This window comes from Gouania willdenowi, chromosome 5 (genome assembly GCF_900634775.1).
Source record: "Gouania willdenowi chromosome 5, fGouWil2.1, whole genome shotgun sequence".
NCBI classification, from domain to species: Eukaryota; Metazoa; Chordata; class Actinopteri; order Blenniiformes; family Gobiesocidae; genus Gouania; species Gouania willdenowi.
In genome coordinates this window covers 24,499,784-24,524,515 of record NC_041048.1, presented here as the reverse complement: position 1 = coordinate 24,524,515, position 24,732 = coordinate 24,499,784, and the positions used below count along the sequence as shown (strand labels likewise).

General features: G+C 39.6%; 1 protein-coding gene across 1 annotated transcript; it reads left to right on the top strand.

Annotated features, from left to right (window-relative positions):
- Window positions 1-5,943: 5,943 nt before the first annotated feature.
- Window positions 5,944-22,083, top strand: ube2r2 (ubiquitin-conjugating enzyme E2R 2). Its single transcript, XM_028447412.1, has 6 exons — window positions 5,944-6,505; window positions 6,786-6,975; window positions 10,255-10,341; window positions 10,517-10,614; window positions 16,714-16,848; window positions 16,955-22,083. Exons 2-6 carry the CDS (start codon window positions 6,799-6,801, stop codon window positions 17,238-17,240), a joined length of 783 nt encoding a protein of 260 aa, XP_028303213.1. The 5' UTR covers window positions 5,944-6,505; window positions 6,786-6,798; the 3' UTR covers window positions 17,241-22,083.
- The last annotated feature ends 2,649 nt before the right edge of the window (window positions 22,084-24,732 follow it).

The following is a 24,732-nucleotide window of genomic DNA, read 5'->3' as shown; positions in this document are numbered from 1 at the left end:
ATGTGAACTGGATTAAAGGTGAGGATCATTGCAGTGAAGCTTCATATTGTGATAATCATGTAGAGCTTTTCTCTGTGGTTGCATCATGTGTTTATCATCATGAAGCCTGTCATTGTTTGATGTTTTCTGATGAAATGAGAAAGATAGTATAGCATTAGTATGAATCATAGCACAACTTATAACAACTCAACAATTAACTTGTTTTATTTACAGTCTTTGGTTAAGGCAAGTTAGTAGCCCCTGAGCAAAACACGCACATACACATATGAAGTACAAGTACCTTAAAAAATACTTCATCAAACAAATTTGAGTAGATGTGATTAGTTAATTTAACGCCTTTCTAAATGCAATTCATCCATCCTCACTACATTACAAACCAGGGTTCTCACCAACTGTTATAGGTCAAAAACTTTAAACTTGAGGCTTTGTCTTTAAACTATTACCACCATTGTGTACAATTTAAGTTAAAGAGAAAAACATATTTAAAACTTGCTTAAGCTGATAAATGTAAAATAAAAAAATATCTCTCACACACACGCAAATCACACACCAAACACTATCATATGCACAAACACGCACACACAGAGGTGCTAACGATACGTTTCCTCTCTTCCAAATAGAACAAATGTTGAATGTTGTAGTGATTTACCTGCTGTTGAGCTCCTTAACTCTCTCGGCAAGGAGAGTTTATTGACAAAGCGCTGCAAGTGAAGCAAATGGCTGCGTGTCACAGTCAGTGACGCATCAATTGCACAATGCAACAAATCGATAATGAAATTTGTAACCACCGCTTTTAATAATCGTTTTTTATCAATTCGTGGTAAATCCAACTAAGGCTGCAACATGTTGTTTTCCCATTTTGTCATTTAGAGTGGGAGAGAAAAGCTCTTGGGAGATGGCGATGGCGACACAAATGAATCCTTGGAAGAAGAACATCAAGAACAAAAAAGTGTCACAGGGGACTTGCAGCAGGAAAACCTTGTTTTCTCCAATGACAGTGGGTTGTCTGACGTTGTTGTGGACTCCTCAAGAGACACAGATGATGACTCCCATCCACTTGACAAAGTGTCTGGGAGAACAACTTCAAGAGACAACAGTTGTCCCTGTGAGTTATCTGTGAACAGTCCATATGACACTGATGACAGTAGCATCACAGGCGACAAGGAGCATGGTGACACATTGCACACATTTTGGTCAAGTCCATACCGAGATACATTATTCTAAGACAGTACACAGTCTGGAATTGATGGGAGCAACTCAAGAGACACATGTGGGGGAGGCTCATCTAGAGACAACAGTGGTCTCTGTGAGTTGTCTGTGAGCAGTCCATATTTCGATCAATATGACACAGAGGACAGTAACACCACAAGTGACAGTGAGCAGGGTGAGCCATTAAACATGTGTGGGTCAAGTCCAGACCTGGACACAGTGTTAACATCTGTATGACAAACAACAAAGGCTGAAGCATTATTAATGATTATGAATTTTGCGGCAAGGCATCACATTACAGGCACAGCCTTAGGGAATCTTCTTGAAATGATAAACACTATGTTTGGCCAAGAGGTGGTACCACAAACTAAATACATGTTTACCAAAATTTTTAAAGATAGCTCAGGGCAGATTGAATTTCAGTTCTATTGTAAATCCTGTAAAGGAAACATAGGCACATTCCAACAGATAATGGATGAGGAACTCACAGTTTGCCCTGTGTGTAAAACTACTATTGATACAGGTGCAATTAATGGAGGTAGCTTCTTCATAAATGTCCCAATTGCTCCTTAGATACAAGCTCTATTAGAGAATCCAGACATCAATATTCATCTAAACTATCACTTTGACAGACAACAGTCAGGAACAAACATTTCGGTTGTATATGATGGAGAGTGTTACAGAGAGCTCTCTGCATCTGGTGGTATTCTCTCTAATCCTGATAATTTCTCATACACATTCAATTCTGATGGAACCCCAGTGTTCAAATCATCAAAATATTCTCTTTGGCCAATTCACTTGACCCTGAATGAGCTCCCACCAAAACTAAGATATAAACATGTAATACTTGCTGCTCTTTGGTTTGGGCCTAGTGAGCCTACGATGAATGTCTTTCTATAACCTTTTGTTGAACAAGCACTGGCAGAAACAGGAGTTTCATGGAGAAAAAACAGGAATCCTACAAACAGTAAGTTAGTTGGATTGACGTGCTGTGTAGATTCTGTAGCCAGGCCCCAAATGTAGAACACCACTCAATTTAATGGTTATTTTGGCTGTGGGTTTTGTTTGCACCCAGGCACTTTGGTAAAGAGACAAGTCAAATATCCAGTTGGGGCAGAAGACTACAAAGACAGGACAAATGACTCAATGCTAGAGGACATGGACCAAGCATTCCAGCAGAATGCAAGTGTAAATGGGGTAAAAGGGCCATCCCCTCTTATCAATATGCCAGACTTTGATATTGTGTGGGGATTTGTGCCAGATTATATGCATTGTGTTCTGCTTATGGTTACAAGGCAACTAACAAAGCTACAGGTAGATTCCTCTTCAAGCACAAAGCCATACTATGTAGGAAGTCCAAGAACACTAAGAGTTCTGGATGAGAGGCTGAAAGCCTTTCAGACACCTAACATAATCACAAGAATGCCACGGGGATTGTCTGAAAGAGCCCACTGGAAAGCATCAGAGTGGCGTCACTGTCTGCTGTTCTACAGCTTACCCTGTCTTGAGGGGTTGTTGGACAACAAATACCTGAAACATATGAACCTTCTTGTATCAGCCATATACATTCTTTTACAAGAAGAAATCTCTCATGCAGATATTGACAAAGCTGAAGCCATGATTCTTGAGTTCACATTCAGATTTCAGATTCTGTATGGTGAGTCTGCTATGACTTTTAATGTCCACCTCCTAAGCCATCTTGCTAAGTCTGTGCATCTCTGGGGCCCACTGTGGGCAAACTCTGCCTTTGTATTTGAGAATGCAAATGGAAATCTGCTAAAGCTAGTACAGGGCACAAAAGGAATTCCCCGTCAGGTTGTTAACAAGTTCCTTTTGCACATGGCCATCCCACACTTTGCATCTAAGCATCTCATTAGTAACAATGTTTTGTGATTTTGTGCAAATCTGACTGACCAACATGTTGCCAAAGCTAGCAAAATTGACAAAACCACAGCATTGGACAATGGCATGACATGTCCTCACAGATGAAGAGAAACTGGCCTTTCAAGCTGCAAACACGCATGCTCCTGACATGGTAATAATACACAAGTGGATTGTTGTTGAGAACCTTTTATACACAAGCCAAGACTACAAACATCCTCTTAAGAGAAACGACCGCTTTGTAAAACTAACCTGTGGTGGCTTTGGGGAAATCAAAAGAATATTATCCTTCACACATGAAGACAAAGACACTGTCTTGTTGATGCTGAGAACATTCTATGTAACCAAAGCATTCAAGTCACCTCATTTGCATGAGGTGACTGGAGATTCACAAGAAACAGTATTATTGCCAGTCAGTGCAGTTCAAACTAAATGTATCTGCCTCCAAATTGAAAACAAAATGCTCTTTCCCTAATACACATGAACGAGACTAAAGACCAGACAGTTAATGCAGTAAAGACAATGTAAAAGAAACTGAAAAGAAATGAATGTGGGGCAGGTTTGATTTATTTTATTACTTATTGATACTTTTTGCTTTTTAATAGCCTACTGTATGCACCATGCTATCATTGTGTTTATTTTGTTACTGTATTGTGTACAGCCAAATATCTGATTGGCAGGATGACTAGAGATGTCCTTAAAATACTAAATCAATACTTTTTAAATGTTTGTCATTAGGACATTAGGGCGACGGTGGCTCAGGTGGTAGAGGGTCGTCTTCTGATCGAGAGGTTGGGGGTTCGATCCCAGTACCTGACTATGTGTCGAAGTGTCCTTGGGCAAGACACTGAACCCTAAGTTGCTCCCAGTGGTCGACTGGCGCCTTGCAAGGCAGTCCTGTCCCACTGGTGTGTGAATGTGAGAGTGATTGGGTGAATGAGCTGATATGTAAAGCGCTTTGAGACTGCTTCAGTGTGGTGATAAAACGCTATATAAATCAAGTCCATTTACCATTTACCAATCCATGAGGTTCTTTTCCCTCCTCTTGGATGGATGAGTAATGATCAATGATTTAATCACAAAAGGCTAAATGTGATTTAATCGCAAAAGGTGAATGAAATCACTGAACACTGTAATCTACAAACATATATACAAGGGTTAGAAATCACACAGATGTGATTGCCAAAGAAGGCATGTGTGTTTCCCCCATCACATTAGGAACCAATAGAAACCACTACATGTAGTAGCTATAGTGGCTGTATAGTGACCATTAGACTGGTAAAGAAACTCCTGTAGCAACCAGTCGACTCCTGTAGAGACCAGTTAAAGCTCTGTATATTTGTGTAGGCAATAAAATAATCCCATTAGAAAAACAAACCGAATCATTAGAAACCATCAGGAACCATTACAATCCTGTAGGAACCATTAGACTCCTGTAGGAATCCTTAGTCAGTTAAAGTCCTGTAGGAGATAAAAGAATCCCATTAGAAAAACAAACCAAACCATTAAAAACCATCAGGAACCATTAGAAAATTCCTAGTGGTTTCTCTGACTTTTTTCAGCAGGGATACAACTACAACTACTACTACTACTACTACTACCACTACTACTACAATAACTACTACTACTACTACTACTACTGCTGCTGCTACTACTACTACTATACTACTACTAATACTACTACTACTGCTACTACTGCTACTACTACTGCTACTACTACTACTGCTGCTACTACTACTACTACTGCTACAACTACTACTACTACTACTACTACTACTGCTGCTACTACTACTATTGCTACAACTACTACTACTACTACTACTACTACTACTGCTGCTACTACTACTATACTACGACTATTACTACTGCTGCTGCTACTACTACTATACTACTACTACTACTACTACTACTACTACTACTACTACTACTGCTGCTGCTGCTGCTACTACTACTACTACTACTACTACTACTACTACTACTACTGCTGCTACTACTACCATACTACTACTACTACTACTACTCTACTACTACTACAACTACTGCTGTTGCGGCTACTACTACTACTACTGCTGCTGCTACTACTACTATACTACTACTACTACTACTACTACTACTACTACTACTACTACTACTACTACTGCTGCTACTACTACTACTACTACTACTACTACTGCTACTACTACTACTACTGCTGCTGCTGCAACTACTACTATACTACTACTACTATACTACTACTACTACTACTACTATACTACTACTACTACTACTACTACTACTACTACTACTACTACTACTACTGCTACTACTACTCCTACTACTCCTACTACTACTACTGCTACAACAACAACAACAACAACAACAACAACAACAACAACAACAACAACAACAACAACAACAACTACAACTACTACTACTACTACTACTACTACTACTACTACTACTAAGCTACTAGACCTGCAATAACACTTCTACTGGAATACGGTTTATTTGCACCAAAATAGGCATTCAGTTAATAGTTAAAAGTAGAGAGGTGTCTGCTGGGGTAGGAAATCTATTACAGCTATTACACAGTGACATTAATAGTAGTTAAGGTATATAATAATAATAATAATAATAATAATAATAATAATAATAATAATAATAATAATAATAATAATAATAATTATTATTATTATTATTGTTATTATTATTATAGCTGCAGGAGTGTATGCAATCATAAAGTGCATTCAAGTTGGATATACCGTGAAAACAAACACAAAGGGAAAACGCATTTAGAAATTAGACATGACCATTTTTGGGGTATCGGGTGCGCGCACGCCACGTTAGAACGCTACGTCATTTACGTTCCGCAGACACGCGCAATGATAGCCGGAAGCATCGATGGGAGGAAAATAAAAATCGATTAAATCCAGCGTTATTTGCGAGAATAAACCTCTGACTTCCTCCTTTTGGCCACCACCGGCAGGAAATGATCGGTGTCTGAGAGCGAAACATTTGTGAAGGAGGCTGCTGAGAGCAGAAAAGGGGCTCCTTTTGAGCGAAGTTGCGCGGTAGGGGGTTTAGCTGACGTGTGGAGAAGTTGAGACTGGCAGAGAGCAGGTAAACAAACATAAACAGGTAGGGATCAGCAGCACGGAAAGGGGTGTCAGGGACAGCCGCACCGCTGCCGTCAGCCCTGCAATGACCCACCGGACACCGTGAGTGTCACTAAGATCTGCTCAATGTCCACTGTCAGTGGTGCACACAGCATTTCTAAAGCACAACACGAGAAGGGCCCATAGGCTTTAGCAGAAAGCCCACTTCCTCTGTCACTGCCTCTTCATCAAAGCCCGGTTAGCATGTGCTCCTCATGAGGCTTGCTTCCAGGTCTCAGCTGTAACATCTCCAACATACATTAAAGAGCAAGAAGAAAGAGGTAAAAATATATATTGTTAACTTTTTTCCTTCCCAATAAGAACTACAAAATACTAACTGATCTTAGTTATTTGGGAGACCACATGTAAAAACTTGAGTAGGTAATATAAAATAAAAAGCACTATTATTTATCATATAATCTTCTAAAGGGATATCTTAAAATAAGAAATTACGATGTTTGCTTTTCATTCCAACTGCAACTCTGGACAGTGTCTTTGAATGCATTTTATTTCTGCCCTTTCTACATCCCACACTCTTCCCCTTGTGAATGCTGGTGTTAGAAGGGGACAAAACATGGCCCACCAGTCAACCCCTAGTTCTCAGAAGGCCCTGATGATGGAGCTGAAGTCCCTGCAGGAGCAGCCGGTGGAGGGTTTCCGCATCACCCTGGTGGAAGAGTCTGATCTATACAACTGGGAAGTGGCCATCTTTGGGCCTCCGAATACTCTGTACGAGGGAGGGTACTTTAAGGTAAGACCTAACATTTTCAGTTGTTATCTTTGGAGAGGGAAAAGCTCATCCTTTGACACCAAAGACCCCAGTACTTCTAAAGAAGAAACACTGTTTCATCTCAATGTTGACATTTTCAAAGGCAGTCATTTCTATAATTGTACACCCCCCCCCCCCCCCACCTTTCGTTTCCTCCCCTTGTACAGCTTTTAACCTCCCTGCCCCTCTGTAATATAATTGTGCTATTTTTAGCCATGAGCCTGATTTAAATGGCACCTTAGCTCAGAGTAACATAAAAAGTAAGAGGCACGATCACACTCATTTATTTGCATAATTATCACACTTAAATGTGATAGATTTATCGTTGTTATAATGTGAGTTAACGGTTTCTTCGGAAATGCGACTACAGTTTCCCAGGCTTGATTACCGCTATAATAATAATTAAGCCTTTTCGTCATATATGTACAGGTACACACATGAAATCTGTTCTCCGCATTTGACCCATCACTCATTCATGAGCAGCAGTGAGCAGCCACAGTGTAGCGCCCGGGGAGCATTAGGGTTAAGGGACTTGCTCAACATCCTACAGTGATGGCCCGGGTGAGATTCGAACCAGTGACCCTCCGATTACAAGCCCGCATCCTTAACCACTAGGATTCTTGAATCCAGAAATCACTTAAATCAAACCTGTCAGACAAACTGAAGTAGGCTACAAGATTTAAAAATAAAACAAAGTGATTGAAATCTATCAGTTTGGAAAAGGTTACAAAGCCATTTCCAGAGCTTTGGGACTGCAGCAAACCATGTTTAGAGCCATTATACACAAATGGGGAAAACTGGGAACAGTGGTGTACCTTCCCAGGAATGGCCAACCAAAAGTGCAATAACAACTTATCCAGGAAGTCACAAGTGATCCCAAAACGACATCCAAAGAACTGCAAGCCTCACTGACTTCAGTTTAGGTGAGTGTTCTGACTCAACCATAAGAAAGACACTGGGCAAAAATTAAGCCATGGCAGAGTTCCAAGGTGAAAAGCACCGCTGACAAAAAAGAACACAAAGGCTCATGTCACATTAGTCAAGAAACATGTTGATTATCCCGAAGACTTTTGGAGAAATATTCTGTGGACCAACAATACAAAAATTTAACTTTTTGGAAGTTGTGCAGCTTTAAAAATAACACAGCATTTGAAAAAAAAAGTGTCATACCACCAGTCGAGCATGGTTGTGGCAGTGTTATTATCTGGGACTGCTTCACTGTTTGAGGACCTGGACGACTTGCTGTAATTCATAAAACAATGATTTGTGCCATCTATTAGAAAATCCTGAAGGTGAACGTCCAATCATCACTTTGTGCCTTAAAGCTCAAGCACTCTTGGGTTGTGCAGCAGGACAATGAACCAAAACACACCAACAAATCCACCTCTGAATGGCTAAAATAAAACCAAATGAATTTTTTGGAGGGGCCAGGTCAAAGTCCGGAAGTCTATCCGATCCAATCGAGATGGTGTAATGTGAAGAAGAGTGGGCCAAAATTCCTACACAGCAATGTGAAAGACTTGTCATCACTTATTACAAACACTTGATTTTAGTTATTGCTACAAAGGGGGCCACTACCAGCTATTAGATTCAGCGGACAATTACTTTTTCACATCGGGTCAGATGTAAATAAAGTATTTAGAAACTGCCTTTTATATTTACTTGGGTTGTCTTTGTGAGATATTATAACTGGTTTGATAACCCAGAACATTTTAAGTGGCATGCTGAAGCAGCGTGTGTTGATGCCTACTCATGCATATGCAAGAAGGTTCAAAAAACTGCCTGTTTTTAGAAGCGCTGTGAAACAGACTTTTCAGAGGCTAAAACTCTAGAAAACAGGCGAGTTTGGGGAAATAAACCTTAACTACTATGTTGTTGGGGTTCTTAGAACAAATGGAAATGGGTGAGAAATAGCATAATACTGGATCTTGAAGTGTGATAAATATGCAAAACAAAATCTGCAAAAAGGGAGGAAGTAAATATTTTTTAACTTTACTTTAACAATACTGTGTTTGTAGATTTGTGATGAAAGGTTTTACACCATATTCTGAAATGGGTTGAAGCTTAGTAAGCTGCCATTGAACATTGATCATGAGACGTGAGGCTGTAAAATTCTCTTTTGCAATCTGTTCTTTTATAATGCTTGTATGGCTCTTACTGCACTAATACTATGTATCTGCCGATAAAGACCACAGCAGAACAGCTCTTTTTAGAAATTAATTTTCTAAATGTAATATTGAGATGCTCCTCATTGTTACAGTTTTGACATTTTTGAAGCCCAAAAAGGTTTTTGAAGCACTGTATTCTGTTTGTGTGAAAAAAATACTCCTCTACAGACTACAACAATGCCATTTAACTAATAAAACTGCATATTCTGTTAAGGCTGGGCAAAAATTTGAATTTGTAGATTAATACAATTTTTATTTTGCAAATTCAAGTTTTTTTGAAAAAAAAAATTTATTTTTCTTTTTTTGTTTTTTTTTTTTTTTCCCGCCACAGGCATGTTTAATTTTTTATCTGCACTATGCTGAGATGCTAAGATAAGAGTTTTTTTTTTTTTTTTAATTGTAATGTTATGTTATAAAATATGTAGTTATCTGATTTCTTAATCAGAAAATTTAAGCTACTGTGAAGTTGCTGTTGCACTTTATCTGCTTAAACCTGGTTAAAGCTTGACATGTTTGAATGACAGAGCCTCATTTACTGTTTATTTTGGGATTGTTTTATGCATTTTAACTCTTGAGGACAATTACAGCAGTAAAGCTGGACTTTTGACAATATATCTGATGTCTGCAGTCATTTTGAAGTGCGCTGAAAAAAGAAATTGAAACTCGAATTTTACTTTAAAAAATCAAAGATTATTTTTTTTTTTAGGCAAAATCGCCCAGTCCTATCTTCTGTACATGTTTTATGTTTCAAATCGAGACTGTTCTCTGGAAACACCTTCCAGATTCTGCTGCTCTGTGTGAGATTCAGAAGCTTATCTTGACATTGTGCAAATTAATTACCATTGACAGAATAGGCATTTATGTTCGGGATTAGGTGAACAAGTTAACCCGATAATGGATTGTGAACGACACTTACAGTATCATCTACTGTAGTTAATAATTATAGATACTTTGATTGATCGAAGCATTAAAGGACTACATTAAGGCAACATAAGCTTTAACCTTACTGCTCAAATAAAGCCTTTTTGCGTTATTTGAAGTCACTATTGGCAGCATGTACTGAAGAACTAACATCAGACGTTTGGTCTTCCAGGCTCACATCAAATTCCCAGTTGACTACCCTTACTCTCCTCCAACTTTTCGTTTCCTCACCAAGATGTGGCACCCAAACATCTATGAGGTAAAATGTTTTTGTGATGAGATATTATTCAATGCCTGATTTCATTGACTTCATTGTACCAGATTGTTTTTTGTTTTTTTTTTTAATGTTCAGCACCATGAGACCGAATTGCAATCACACACACCTTATTTTTACTATGACAGATGTTTAACAATTTATTTTGGCATTTCATTAGAATGGAGATGTGTGCATCTCAATCCTGCACCCACCCGTAGATGACCCTCAGAGTGGAGAGCTGCCCTCGGAAAGATGGAACCCCACCCAGAATGTCAGGTAAAACAGCCTTTATCACTGAAAGAACTTTGACCCATGCTACAAATAAGAACCTCATTTGAAATAATATTTGCTATATTGTGAGCTTATTATGTTCATTTAAGGCTGATTGGTGTAGCTGAAGGTAAATAGGTTGTCACTGTGTACACGAGATGGTTCTGGGTTCTAATCTCCAAACAACTGTATATTTGGTCATTTTCAGTCACTAAATCAGGCTGCCTAACAGTTTTTGGTTTGCAATTTACTTCTGCAATATTCATTCATTCTTTCATCCACATTAGAGTTGCAGCGTGCTATAGGCTACCACAGATTAGAGCGGATATAAATTACTAACCGACGACATTTGACACACATTTTTTTTCCCCACAATTTCCACTTGAGCAAAGTTTGTACCAAGAATACCTTATCTGCAGTAGTTTGTGTCCACAAAAGATGTTTGTTTGTGAGCTGCATAGGAACAAATCTGCAAGTGATAAACAGACAGAAAAGCTTCTTAGTCCCTCATGCAGTTAAAGTATACAACAACTAAATCAGAGGTAGGAGCACCACATCATAAAATGGACATTAAAAAAGTTCCTTTTTTAAATTGTTTGCTGGAGGCTTGGCAATCCCCATTGTTCTTTGTTAGTAGCTAGGCACGTTACTCAGCTTCTTCTCATCCTGTTCTGTCAATCCGTGGGGGCTAACAAGGGCCCCTTCCTACAGTGGCGTGGACCCAGGTAGCCCTCAGTGACCATGGTGTGTGTAGATTTCCCGGTCTTCCTACGGAAATCTTTCAGCACGACGTTGTCTCCGGAAATAATGATGTGAGGCGGACCAAGGGCTGGAATTGGTGGCTCCGCTGCCACCTGGTTCCTAGTCCCTGTTAAAGCAGAAGAAAGCGGATTATTTTTCACACAATATGCTGCAAAGAAAAGGGTTAGATCTGTTAGTTTCTTTATATATTAATGTATCAATTAGCCTTTGCAGCTCATGTCCAGCTGTAACTTCCAGCAAGTTGTCAACTTGGAATGCATAGTTATGACTTGAAAAAACAAAAAATGACATTACATTTGTGGCCACAGAAGGCCTAAGCAAAAGGAAGAGATGGTGCTTCCACTCCGACGTGGGGTGGAGCTGTAAACAAAATTCCAAAAGAGCTCATGTTGTTACTGCTTCTTTCACACATCCATGTACATTTAAAGTTTAGGTAAAGCTTTTGTTCACGGGAGTCCTTTCACCACACAGCACATGTCTAGTTTCTGCTGTCTGTGAGGAGGAAGGACACACGTGAACCCACTTCGATGCACAGTATTGTTGTGCTGTTACTGAAAACACTTTTGTAGATCAGTTTCACCATACCTCATTTTGAGACATGGTCTAACTCGTGTGTCAGTTTAGCAAAATAAGTTAATGTTTGGGAAGGCAGGGATACCGAACGTGAAGGATGCGTTGGAGGAGGAGGACCAAATGGGAGTCAGTGTGGATGGTGGCTGATCTACAAAAGCTATTTTACTGGCCTCGGTGAGAGAGTTAAGTTCAGCGGCCTGGGCAGAGAAATGACAAAACCAACATTGATGACTTCTACATAGTCATGGGGTCGCTGTTTTCTCGAAGAGGAAGCAAAGAAGCAGGATGAAGGGTGTACCACACGTTTGACCCCAACATGCCTGAGGCATGGTGAGGAGACACGTGCGGTACTGCGGATAGCGAGCAGCGGAAAGATGAGAGGTTTTCTGTTTGAGCAGAATGACTTTGGTTGACGGTTAGGCAGTCTCTGGAGGATACGCTGCAGCTGAAAGAAAATATGGAAGGAAAAAAATGGTGAGATCAAAATCAATTAAAAGTTATTCATTGAAAAAAGAGGGAGGGAGGGAGAGGGAGAGAGGATAATAAAAAATAAAATAAAAATGTTTTCAGAAAATAAATCAAAAATGAAAATAAAATGTACTGAGCAATTTAGTGGTACTACGTGAACATCTTAATTTTGGTTGATTGCCAATCTTTAGCACATGCACACACAATTTGTAACCGTTGACACAGAAAGTTTGCACAGGTTAAAAAAAAAATAAAATAAAATAAAATGTACCTACTTGGACAGAAACATCAAACAAATCCCTCTGAGCCTGGCTGCTGAATAAAACTGGGAAGAACATTTTAAATTCACAAATTTATTGTAGTACCCAACTTTATTTCCAATGTTGCCAGTGTTAAAAGTAATTCCTGTCTTTAAAGAGAATCTTTGAAATGTTTAACCTATAAGCACACATTGCTTTAGAAAGGCAGCACAATTTTAGGTCAAAACATTTTTTTTTTTTTAAATGTACATTTATGATTAAAAAGCTTTGCATTAGAAAAAAACGTTACGCAAAATTCACATAAAAAAAAAAAAGAGGTTGTAGCGGGGGTCTATCACGTTAAACATGTTTGAAACTGGTTTTTCAACAGTTCAATTAAAAAAAACCCTCAATAAATAATCTGATTACGATTTTATATCGTAATCAGATTAATCGTAATTAATCGTAATCAGTGCAGCCTTGGTGGAAGATGATACCTGTAGCTGCTGCTTCACTTTGGCTGTGTTTTATCTCTAGCAGCAGATGTGTGTATTTGCCAATGGTATGAAATTTCAGGAAAAGTGTAAAAGTGAAAGTGGGTTAGTAAGCAGTCAAGTCTTCTTTGCATGAGCTTGTGTCTGTTGTACTGTACAATCTGATGCTGATGGCCATATGAATGCTGACTCCTCACAAAGGACCACCTCCCCCTCCTCCTGCCGTGCTGTTGGGTGGAGCTGTGACCACTTGCTGTTGCCGTGCTATGATCATGATTTCCTTGAAAGACTTTCTGTCCCTTTCTATCTCCCTTTCTCCCCAGTGTTTCAGGCGATAGTCCAGTAAGCACTTGAGATTGTACCGTTGTCTTCCTCCACATCAGAGTCTACTGTTTGGTCTTGTTGTTGTTGAGTGAATCTCGCTCCTGCACCAGCACACTGTCTCTCGTGATATTGACATGGCTGCCAATTCCTCCTGGAGGGAAACCAGTGCAGAGTGAATGTTGTTGTTGACGTAATCCCTCACAGTTTCAACACTAGACAGTGGGAGGAGACTCAGTGTGTTGTCATAGTCAGAAGTTGTGAGTTTCCGCTGTCAGTCAGCTCACAGAGAAGGTGGCTGCTCCCATCAAAGAGGGGTGGAGTTGGTGTTCAGCCTGCTGCAGACGCAGGTGGTTGGATGGAGAAGGTCAGTAGACTGGGTCAGTGACCCAACAGAGGATCAATCAATCTGTAAACAGAGCAGAGACAGGCTGCCAGTATGGAATGTAGGGTATTTGTTTTCACTCTGACTACTTTATTCTAAATAGCTAAACATTGTTTGTGTTTTTCAATATGCTCTATATTTGCCTTCTTTTTTTTTTTCCTCATTTTGTCTCTTTTTTGGAATAATGCATTTTAATGTGTAATGTGGAAAAAACATAGATAAAAAAAATTAAATAAATAAGAAATAGGAACAAGCACCAATGGAACAAACACACACAACAGAAACAACATTTGTATTGATTTTTCTTGAATTATACTATAAAACGTGTTCTTTTTCTAAGTATCTCGATCAGCTCCCCCACCCTGCTCTCACAGCAGGACCTTGGGTGATGAGATAATGCAGACACACACATTGTGTGATTCTGAGTTGGTGACAGGGAGAACAAGATGTTTTTGTTTCCTAGCTTTACCATTCATTTTATTTAGGATTCCTGCACAAAAGTTCGATGATCAGTCATCACATAATGATTTAAGATGACATCTCACATTTATTATCAGCTGTCTCTCCCTAACTTCCTTTCCTCATTGTAATTGCATATTTATTTCAGAACAATTTGTAATTGCATATTTTTTTAAATTTGAAAAAAACCACTTTGCTCATTACCCATTTTAGACAATGATGTCTCTGTGATTCTCTGAGGACAAGGTCCAACCTCCACTTTATATATTTTATATATATATATATATGTATATACATTAGTGTATATAGAGTGCATATAAAAAGTCTACACACCCCTGTTCAAATGCCAGGTTTTTGTGATGTAAAAAATGACACCAAGATAAATAATTTCACAATGTTTTCCATCTTTAGCTAATAAGCTCAGAATTATGATGTGCATATAATTCTACCATTACAAGAGCGAGAACGGTGAACAGTGATGACTCATAGCCAAGGGTGCCTGTGGCTCCAATTCACTTTCATCACATTCAACTACTTCTGCTCTATGCTTTTCAAAACAAAAGCCCTGAATATAGGCTCTACACCAGTCTTTTGATTATGTGCACATAAAATACAGTTTATGCTAAAGAGAATCAAAGCAACAGCTATACTGTTTGTGTGGGAGAGAAGGAATAGTTATGGTAATAAAACAACACAGGCTGTAAATTGTATAAAATGGGATGATAAAATACTATTATTCTTAGAGGGGGTGCAAATAATGATGAGGTCAGGTTGAAGACAGTGATGTGGTCTATTACTTTATTAAAAAATGTTTCCTTTTTGTTCTTGAATCGTGGTACGTTTCTTAATGCTTTAGCCATTTGTCACATTCTTTTGTAAATTAGTTTTATTTCAACTTCTATGATGGATAGAAGTCCACTCTTTGCATCATTTATCCTTTAGTCCTTTAATTTTAAATCTTGAAGAATTTCTTTATGATAGACTTTTGATGACTTGTCTTGAGTTGACAATCTTTGTATGAGTCTAATGCACATCAATTAGCTAAACGTCTTGTGTACATTTTGTGTCATAGAAAATTTGAACCTTTTAGCATGAAAACTAATAGTGAAATGTAAAGCTACGCTACAGTCTTCTTTTTATTTTAGACAAGCATAGAGATGGGTGATTGGTTTAGAGATGGTGCAAGTGTCTGTTGGAGGTGATAGAGGTTAATTGTGCTGCAGATTGTGACCAGCAGGGAGAGGGTTTAAACTGTGTATATCAAAAGCATTGCTAAGCTGGAGCAGTTACTGTAGGTGTTAAGTCCAGAGAGGTCCAATTGAGATGGTTTGAACATGTGCAGAAGAGAAATGGATGCAATAGGTTAAAATGAAGACAACAGTAACATTTGATGGATGTGTGAAAGAGGATAACAAGATGATGTTTGATGGTAAATGTGCAATAGATGTAATGAGATGAGACGGATGACTTGCTGTAGCAACCCTTAAAGGTGTCGTCTGCAACTCTCAGATCCCCCCCCCGCTCTTGCCCTGCCTCCAAACTTTCCAAAGTCCCTCCCCCAGAGGAGCTAACAAGCTAACATTAGTCCGACAGCAACATCACAGTAATATAACATGCTCTGTTAAAACCATGTTACTGCAGCGATTCTCTCTCTCTGTGTGCACACACCAGATTGTAGCAGCAGCAACAACACAGTGTCGCTTACAGCACCCAAACGGAGGCTGCTGCGTGCACATGAACAACACATGCATGACATAGTTCTAGTGCAACAATTACAAATCAAACATAATGTAAATCAAGCAGCAGTAATTACCTTTCAAGCAGAAAAGTCACCAATTCCATCTTCTACTCCTCCAGACCATACAATGTAAAAAAAGACGGCGTTCTAGCTCCGGGAAAGGGGCGGGGCCTGTGAGCAACAGCTGCCAGACAGTCCATCAAACACAATCCTGGCTCTGATTGGTTCTTTTTGCTCGCTCGTGGTGCATTCTGGCAATCTGCCAAAGGCTGAGCAGTGAACCTGTTTTTTTCACACAAACTACTAGTTTGATGTAAAGCTGTCCTTACATAGTGACAGCTTTAGCAAATATGACAAAAAGTCACTTTTATAAGAGTTGCAGACTGTACCTTTAAAGATAGAACTGTTTGAATGGGGTCATTATCAGGTTCACCAGAAATATTTCTTTTATCATTCCTTGGCTTGTCATTGCTGTAGAATTGTACATGTCGTACTAGCACTTGCACAGTTGAATTGAAGTAAAATACAGAGTCTGAATTTTTGAAACAAGAATAGATTGGGTCAGACTGTAATTGAGTGACTAGAAACTTTGCAGAGCTTTGCTCCCATATGACTATGGTTCCCCTCTGACGTTTGAATGTTAATGTTTGTGTTTTTTGCGTTCAGGACCATCCTGCTGAGTGTGATCTCTCTGCTGAATGAGCCCAACACCTTCTCCCCTGCCAACGTAGACGCCTCTGTTATGTTTCGCAAGTGGAGGGACAGCAAAGGCAAAGACAAGGAGTATGCAGAAATAATCAGGTGATTGATCCTTGGACTGTTTTGTTTGAAAGGTCATGTGATTTTCAAGCTTCCAGCAAGAAAATGATCTTCATCTGGAGTGACAGATGTTCTCCTTGCGACACAGGAAGCAGGTGTTGTCAACAGCGGCAGATGCTGATCGTGATAATGTCAAGGTGCCGACCACACTGGCAGAGTACTGCGTCCAGACCAGGGTTCCTTCTCAGGACAGCAGTTCAGACCTCCTCTACGATGACCTCTACGATGACGACATGGAGGAGGATGAAGAGGACGAGGATGAGAGTGAGATGGAGTCGGTGGGTGAAGCGGGGGCGATTAGTGCAGCGGAGGATGGCGGGACATCCACTAGACATTATGATGACCAGGACGACTCTGGAAACGAAGAATCATGATGATGTGAATGACATCCCCTGCCCCCCCCCCCTCTTTTTTTTTTTTTCTGTGTGTGTGTGTGTGTGTGTGTGTGTGTGTGTGTGTGTGTGTGTGTGTGTGTGTGTGTGTGTGTGTGTGTGTGTGTGTGTGTGTGCGTGTGTGCGTGTGCGTGTGTGCGTGCGCTTACAACTGGGTCAAAAGTCTACTGCCAACAACTTTTTATCATTTACTAGACTAATACAAGCCTCTGATGAATTACCAACTCTTGAGACACTCTTTGGTAACTTCTCAGCAAATGTTTGGTTGTAGTTTTTCTTTGACTGAGAGTTGGAATTTGATGTTTTCACCATTTGCCTTAATCACAGCTTGCACTCTGTCAGGTTTAAAATGTTCTGAGTTTGACAATAGAATCATGGCACTGTGTGTGAGAATTAGAGAAAGTTAGTTGTATTCACTATTTGTGTAGAAGTTGTTATGGTTATATTTTCTCCCACTCCACCCAAATCCTTCTCCTGCAAAGCGCTGACACATCACTGTGCAGCTTTCATGTTCAAATATCCCCTCTGGTGAAGGCTTCAATGTTTGTTTATTTACCCATTTTCCCCCAAAAGGTAGCAGTGGGTTGCACTAAAATATTACAAATTTCTGATTTGCAAGAAACGGCTTCAAGCCTTTAGCACTGAAATGTCAATCAGTTGTACAACATTTTGCCATTGAAACTCAAAAAAGCAAGTTTCATCCCTCCTTGTACCTAAAAATTATATTATTGGGCTTTAGTAATTGTTGGTATACATCTCTAAAATGAAAAGTTAAAGATAATTTATTTTTCAGCTCAAAGTGGAGAACCACACAGAAAGTGTGCCACTAATTCTAGTGAGTTAAAGAGAAGATTTGGTTGGTTTTTCTCTGGCATTTGTTATCAAAGCAGGCACTGCTCTTTCTTTCTGAGATACTAATGCTGATTGCGTTGGTGCTCAATACCGGTAATTGCTGTGGCAAGTTTTGAGTTTGCTCAAAATGTTACTGGAGAAACCTTATGGTTTTTCATTTTTCTTTTATATCCAAGGGAACTTGTCACAAATAGTAGTTTAGTCATAAATGCCACATAATAGTTGGCATTTATGTGTTCTGACTCACATACCGGTAATAATAAAGTCTGTCTTGGTTTTATTAAATTATGAAATCCTACTGTACTTGTGGTAGTCTCTTAAGTCCTAGTGTTAATGGCCAACCTTTCATTCAGCTGCTCTACTTTATAAATGTTTGATTTTTTGAGTTTTGTCCGCTTCATCTCTTCATGTTGTTTTTGTTGTTTGTTTTGGTTCATCTGTTGCGGTTTATCTTTTGGGATGGCTCGAACAGTCCAGCTAATTACCACTTTGGCTCATTACCTTTTCACTGATCCAATGTGTCCAGGCTGTCATAATTCAATATGTCTTTATTATATACTTTAACTCCGGATACAATCGGCCTAATAGTCCAAGTACAGAGTCCCGCTGTTCATCACTAGCTCGCCTCCAATGCAGTGTAATTGTGTATTTAGAAAAAGTTTTCAACCTCAGGGCCTCAGTTAGACTTTCATTCAGGAGAAGCTTCATTCTGCTTGTCTTACCTACCCTGGCAGTGAGTGTTTATGGAGGGCCAGGAGTTGTGTGCCAATGATCAGTTTGTTTAAAAAAAGACCGCGTCGTCTTGTTACCCGTATAGTTGTTTTTCCGTTAATGGTCAATGGAAAGAAATCGTAAACCTTTGTGTGGGGCTTTTTCTTTCCCCATTCATAGTCACAGAGCAGCTGTCCTACGAAGTTGGTTATCAGCACATTAACTTAAAGCAGAACTAAGTAACTTGCACATAGCGCTCCCCCTAAAGATCCTTTTGGTTATGTCACTATCGTAAAAACTCTGCACCCCCCGCCGCCTGCCACACCCCACAGCCATTTGCGCACCGTTGCTCTCCCAAGACGCAACCAATCACTGAAAAAGAGTGCTTTCACGTGTGTGAATGTGTGTGTCTGTGCTGACAAAGTGGCTCTGAAATTGAATGGATGGATGGATATTTGTGTGTGTGCTGCCTGATGGAGTGCTGGGTTTGCGAGTGTGTGTGCGTGCCTGTTGCCGCGACGACAGTGGCTGTGTGTTTCTGCTGAGCTGTCACTACATGAAGTTGCTTCGTTCCTCAGACAAATGTCTTCTCTGCCCTTTTTTTTGCTGACTAAGCCATGATATGAGTTTGAGAAACGTGAATTTGTAGACAACCTTGTGCAGCCACCGGACTGGTCGTACTCTAGCATTAGTTTGTAATGGGCTGCCGTAAAGCAGTACGTCTTGCCACTGGGTCGGAGGCAGGGAAAGTTGCAAGTGCAGTTTTCTGGCCATAGACAGCAGGGAGAGATGAAAGACCCCCCAATCACCCCATAAACACTTGTATTACCCTCACAGGGACTACGAGAAGGATTTACTAAGGTGAAAAAGTTACTTAGTTCTGCTTTAAGCAAGGTGATTCTGACCAATCACAAACATGGAGAGACCCTGCAGAGCAAGGTTCCGTGGAGCAACAGACAATCTTTGAAAGATGAAGAATTAAAATCTATAATCCACCTGTAAAGCAATACTGTTGCTGCAGAAAAAGCAGGAAGGAAGGAATGCAGGCTGGAAGATGCCAACATGTAGATTAAACAATATGAATTCATTGAATAATAAATGGATAGCACTCTGATCAGCTAGTTTATATTTATTACAGCACAGACATGATTTGTATTTCTCGTAGCCAACCTCAATTTCCCACACAATTCCACAGATGGGGATGAGAGCGCAACGTTTTGCTCTGAGGACTCTAGGGATGCCAATGAAAGGGTCATTCTGCTTTCAGTATACAGCTCAGTATGCCTACATCATAAAGTGGGCATTATTTGTATTTTATATAGCCTATATTATGTTACAGGGCCCTCGCCAGTTTGTATAGCAGCGTGAGTGTGTACTCGCTGAGGCTTTCAGCATCTAACAGCTTATATGGATAAATTAATGAATTAATTCATTGGTCCGGATACGGAGAACGCCCGACGCACGCAGGCTTCATCACTGACAGTCCATCAGACAAAAATCTTAATGTCTATTAGGATGTCGTTTGGGTAAATAAAAGGATTGCATCTATCCATAAATATTAATCGGTCAGGTCTGTACACCAACCAGGATCTTCTTAGAATGGGCAGGTCATTTTCCAAGAGACCTCAGGAGGCGGTTCTTTAATACTCTCTCAAATCTTAGCCAGCACTTAACCTGGTCCTGACCAGTTTAGCAGTTCAATGTAAGTTTCCATGGTGATTTACCCTGATGAGAAGAAATCCAGCTTCGTAGTACAGAAGAGTCTGTTTATCATCAGGGGAAAAATCAACATGCTGCTTAGAACCAGTTTGCTTTTGAATGAGTATAACACTGATTGCCGTGTGTGCATGTGTGTGATTTTTACCTTTACCATTTATTTCAGCTGAATGTTTGCAGTTTCTTTGTTTCTGTGAAAACCGTTCAGATTTTAATGTCAGACATTCAGAAACATTTTTGAACTGTCCATTAATTAAAACCATGGATGTTTATGCTTTATTTGAGGGCTGATGTTGGGAACCAGAGTTTTCCCAAGGATTTGACTGATTTCTAAGTGTGTCACGCTTGGAAACTACACAATTTTAGCTTTCTTCATCCAATCAGCCCGAGGTGAATTTATTTTCAAGTGGATGGACTTTGTGCCAAGGAATAGCCCCACAACTGCTTATCTGACACAACTGTGGCTCAGAGAATGCACGTATTGGATTTAAAGCTGTTTGAGGAAAACACTCTGTTAAAAAACTTTGGACCACATAGTGAAGCCAAAGCATTGACACGTTCTCTCTTAGCCCTGTGTTGTAAAAACTCACACAGACTGGACTTTTACTTTGGACAAGGAGGAGAAATCCATACCTGAACTGAACCTTTTTATTGGATAGTGCATCACAACGTTGGATAATAAAGATGGATAACACAAACTGAGAACTTTTCCTAAAATGCCGTCCCATATTTTTTTGAAAAAGTCAAAATCCATTGTCAATAATGTCAAAAAATACTGAAAAGTTCAGCATTTTGCAGAATGTAGACTTTTTTTATTTGACAGTAGATGAGAGGATTATACTAAACATACACTCACATTGTCTGTATTTAGCTTCTTTTAGCCTTAGGGCTGGAGGTGGCACGCACACACACACTTTTTTCTTTCATCTTGAGCTACTGGCAAAAAAGCTTAAATGTCCAGCACAGTTTCAGAAATCATTCCCCTTATTTAGTTTGGTAAGAGTAACATAGGTATAGTTTGGATCATAGCAAGTTAATTATCAGTTTGAAGCCACTGTGTAATACAGTTCTGCAATTCACAAATGATAATAGTAGGGGATTGGACTGAAAAAAAGCACCCTTTTTGTAACCTGTTGAGTAAAAGGAAAAAACTTGACATGAAGGACAGTTGTTTAAGACGCTGACTTCCATGCACTGTTAGGTGTAACATCAGAATGAGTCTGGGTCATAGTACACTTAATTTCTCACCATCACACCTAATGGACAGACCATACGCTGTCCTGTGTAGATTTGACTGTCACCTTAATTATATTTTACATTTTTATTTTGTGTTTGTTAGAATTTAGGTCACTATTTTTTATTACAAGACACTGATGAGTTTGTTTTAAATATGGTTTTGATACAGTATCTGTTGCTAAAGCCCTTACCATGAAAACAGGCAGCGCAGCAAGTCCGTGTTTGGACTGAGAGATTTGAATGATATGCATATGCACGACTTTGTGAGTATGATGGAAAAATATTTAAAATAAAGCAGTAAGACAACAAAGCCTTTTGAGAACGTTTTACTGTAATTTGTGTTATTAACAGCAGGTTACAGTAACACTGTGAAAGACTCATTCTATTCAAACATTTTCCTTAGTACAAGTTTTTAATGTGAAATCATGTATAGGATTAACTTGGCATTTGTTTTTAGCATGCCCCCCAAATGCATGTTTTCCAGTGGAAATCCATCTCATACATAATTTGAGTTATATGGTTCCTTTACAACAAAATTACATTGATGTTAACGCTGGAAATATTAAAATGCTGGCCAGGTCATCATTGTGAATGAGAACTTATTCTCAACTGGACTTACCTGGTAAAATAAAAGAATTTAATTAATAAAAAGTTAACTAACACTTTTCCTGCATAGAAATGTTATACTATTATTATTGAAACCAGAAGTTTAATAAAGTAAATCAGACTGAACTTCTCCTGTTTCAGGTCAGTTAGGATTATAAAAATTCATTCATTTTGCTAAATGCCACAATAATGAGAGATAATTTCTTAGATCATTTTGTATTACTTTTTTTGAGGTCAAAAGTGTACATACACAAAAAGTACTATGTCTTTAAACAACGTGGGGAAGCCCAGATGGTGATGTCATGGCTTTGGAAGCTCCTGATAGGTTTCCTGACAACATGTGAGTTAATTGAAGGCATACCTGGGGATGTGTTTTAAGGCCACACCCCATTTGAAATCATGGGAAAATCAAAAGAAATCAGGGAGAGAATCGTGGAGTTCCACAAGTCTGGTTCATCCTTGGGTGCAATTTCCAGATGCTTGAAGGTGCCACGTTCATCTGTTCAAACAATTTATTGCAAGTGGGATGGAGACGGGCTCTGTGTCCCAGAGATTAACGTGTTTTGATCCGAAAGATGCCAATCAACCCCAGAACAAAAGCTAAAGACCTTGTGAAGATGCTGGCTGAAGATGGTGAAGTGTTTTTATCCACAGTGAACCAAGTCCTGCATTGACATGGGCTGAAAAGCTACTCAGCGAGAAAGAAGCCATTACTCCTAAAGAAACATAAAAAAGCCAGATTACAGTTTGCCAAAAGACACCAAGACAAAGACCTTTACTTCTGGAGACATGTCCTGTGGTCTGATGAAACTAAAGTGGAGCTGTTTGGCCATAATTGCAACCGTTACATTTGGAGGAAAAAGGGGGAAGCTTGTAGACCTGAGAACGCTATACCAACTGTGAAGCATGGAGGTGGGAGCATCATGTTGTGGGGCTGTTTTGCTGCAGCAGGAACTGGAGCTTTTCATAAAATAGATGGTATCATGAAGAAAGAACATTACATGGAAATATTAAAGCTGATATCTGAGAATTCTATGTTTATGTATGTTGCAAATGTGAAAAAATACCTAACTAGTCTTTTATTATGGTCTACTGCTGGTGGTCATTCATATACATGAATGTACAGTATATAAGTCCCTCTTTCGTCCTATAGACTCTTATACAAATGGAAGCGATCGCCGAGTGCGCACAGCCAATAGGCTTTGACTTCCTGTTTTTGAGACTGTCAATCAAAGTGAATGTGAAACTGTGCACGGAAACAAGGCCGCGAGTCACAACAGCAAACAGATACATATGATTTTGGCTCTTCCCTGACCCATAGACCTATATCAATGCGACCCAATGCAACCTTGTTATGTTCCGCGATCCGAGTGCAGAAAAGTAGAGGCGTGGCTTCTGGTAGGTAGATTGTCAGAAGCAGTGGGAGGATGTGATGCTGTTTAGGGCGGGACATCGAGACGTTTCTCAGAAACTCTGGATAGCAGCTTTAAGGCAACATCTCAAGACTCAGCCAGGAAGCTAAAACGTGGCCACAAATGGGTCTTCTAAATGGACAATGACCCCAAGCATACTGCCAAAATAGTTAAAAAGTGACTTGAGGACAACAAAGTCGATGTCTTGGAGTGGCCATCACAAAACCCTGATCTGAATCCCATCAAAAATTTGTGGGCAGGTTTGAAAAGGCGTGTGCGAGCGAGGCAACTGACAAACCTGACTCAGTTACACCAGTTCTCTCTGGAGGAATGGGCCAGAATTCCAAAAGAGTACTGTGAGAAGCTTTTGGAAGGATACCCAAAACGTTTGACCCAGGTCATGCAGTTCAAAGACAATGCTACTAAATACTAAGGAAATGTAAACTTTTGACCTCAAAGAAAGTAAAAATTATCTAAGAAATGATCTCTCATTACTGTTGCATTTGGCAAAATGAAATATTTTTGGTAATCCTAACTGACCTGAAACAGGTTTATTCTGATTAAACTTCAGACAGTGAAAAAAAAGTGCTATATTTTTGCACAGTGTATGTAATTGTCTGGTTTCAACTGTATATATTCCCCCAAGATGTTGTGAGTGACAGAACACTGCGGCGCAGCGTCATAACCAGTGGCGGCTGGCCAATAGCCACTCTCGTTCAAAGTTGTGCATTCACAGTAACGCCTCTTCAATACGAGTCTATGGAGACACTCTGCGGCTGTGCAGAGAATTTACTCACAAACAAACGGTGGAAATTGTCAGTCGCAGAATTGTTTTTGAATCCATCACAAACAAGGGTCTTCAGACTTAAACTTTTAAAAAAAAAAAAGTTCCCTGCATTGCATTGTGGAACAGGGAATCCTGTAGAACAAAAGAAAGATGA

Excerpts from the sequence above, each read along its gene's own strand:
- ube2r2 (XM_028447412.1), top strand. The coding sequence starts at position 6,799 with ATGGCCCACCAGTCAACCCCTAGTTCTCAGAAGGCCCTGATGATGGAG. Across the intron at positions 6,976-10,254 it reads ACGAGGGAGGGTACTTTAAG|GCTCACATCAAATTCCCAGT; the intron begins GTAAGACCTAAC and ends TTGGTCTTCCAG. Across the intron at positions 10,615-16,713 it reads AACCCCACCCAGAATGTCAG|GACCATCCTGCTGAGTGTGA; the intron begins GTAAAACAGCCT and ends TTTTGCGTTCAG.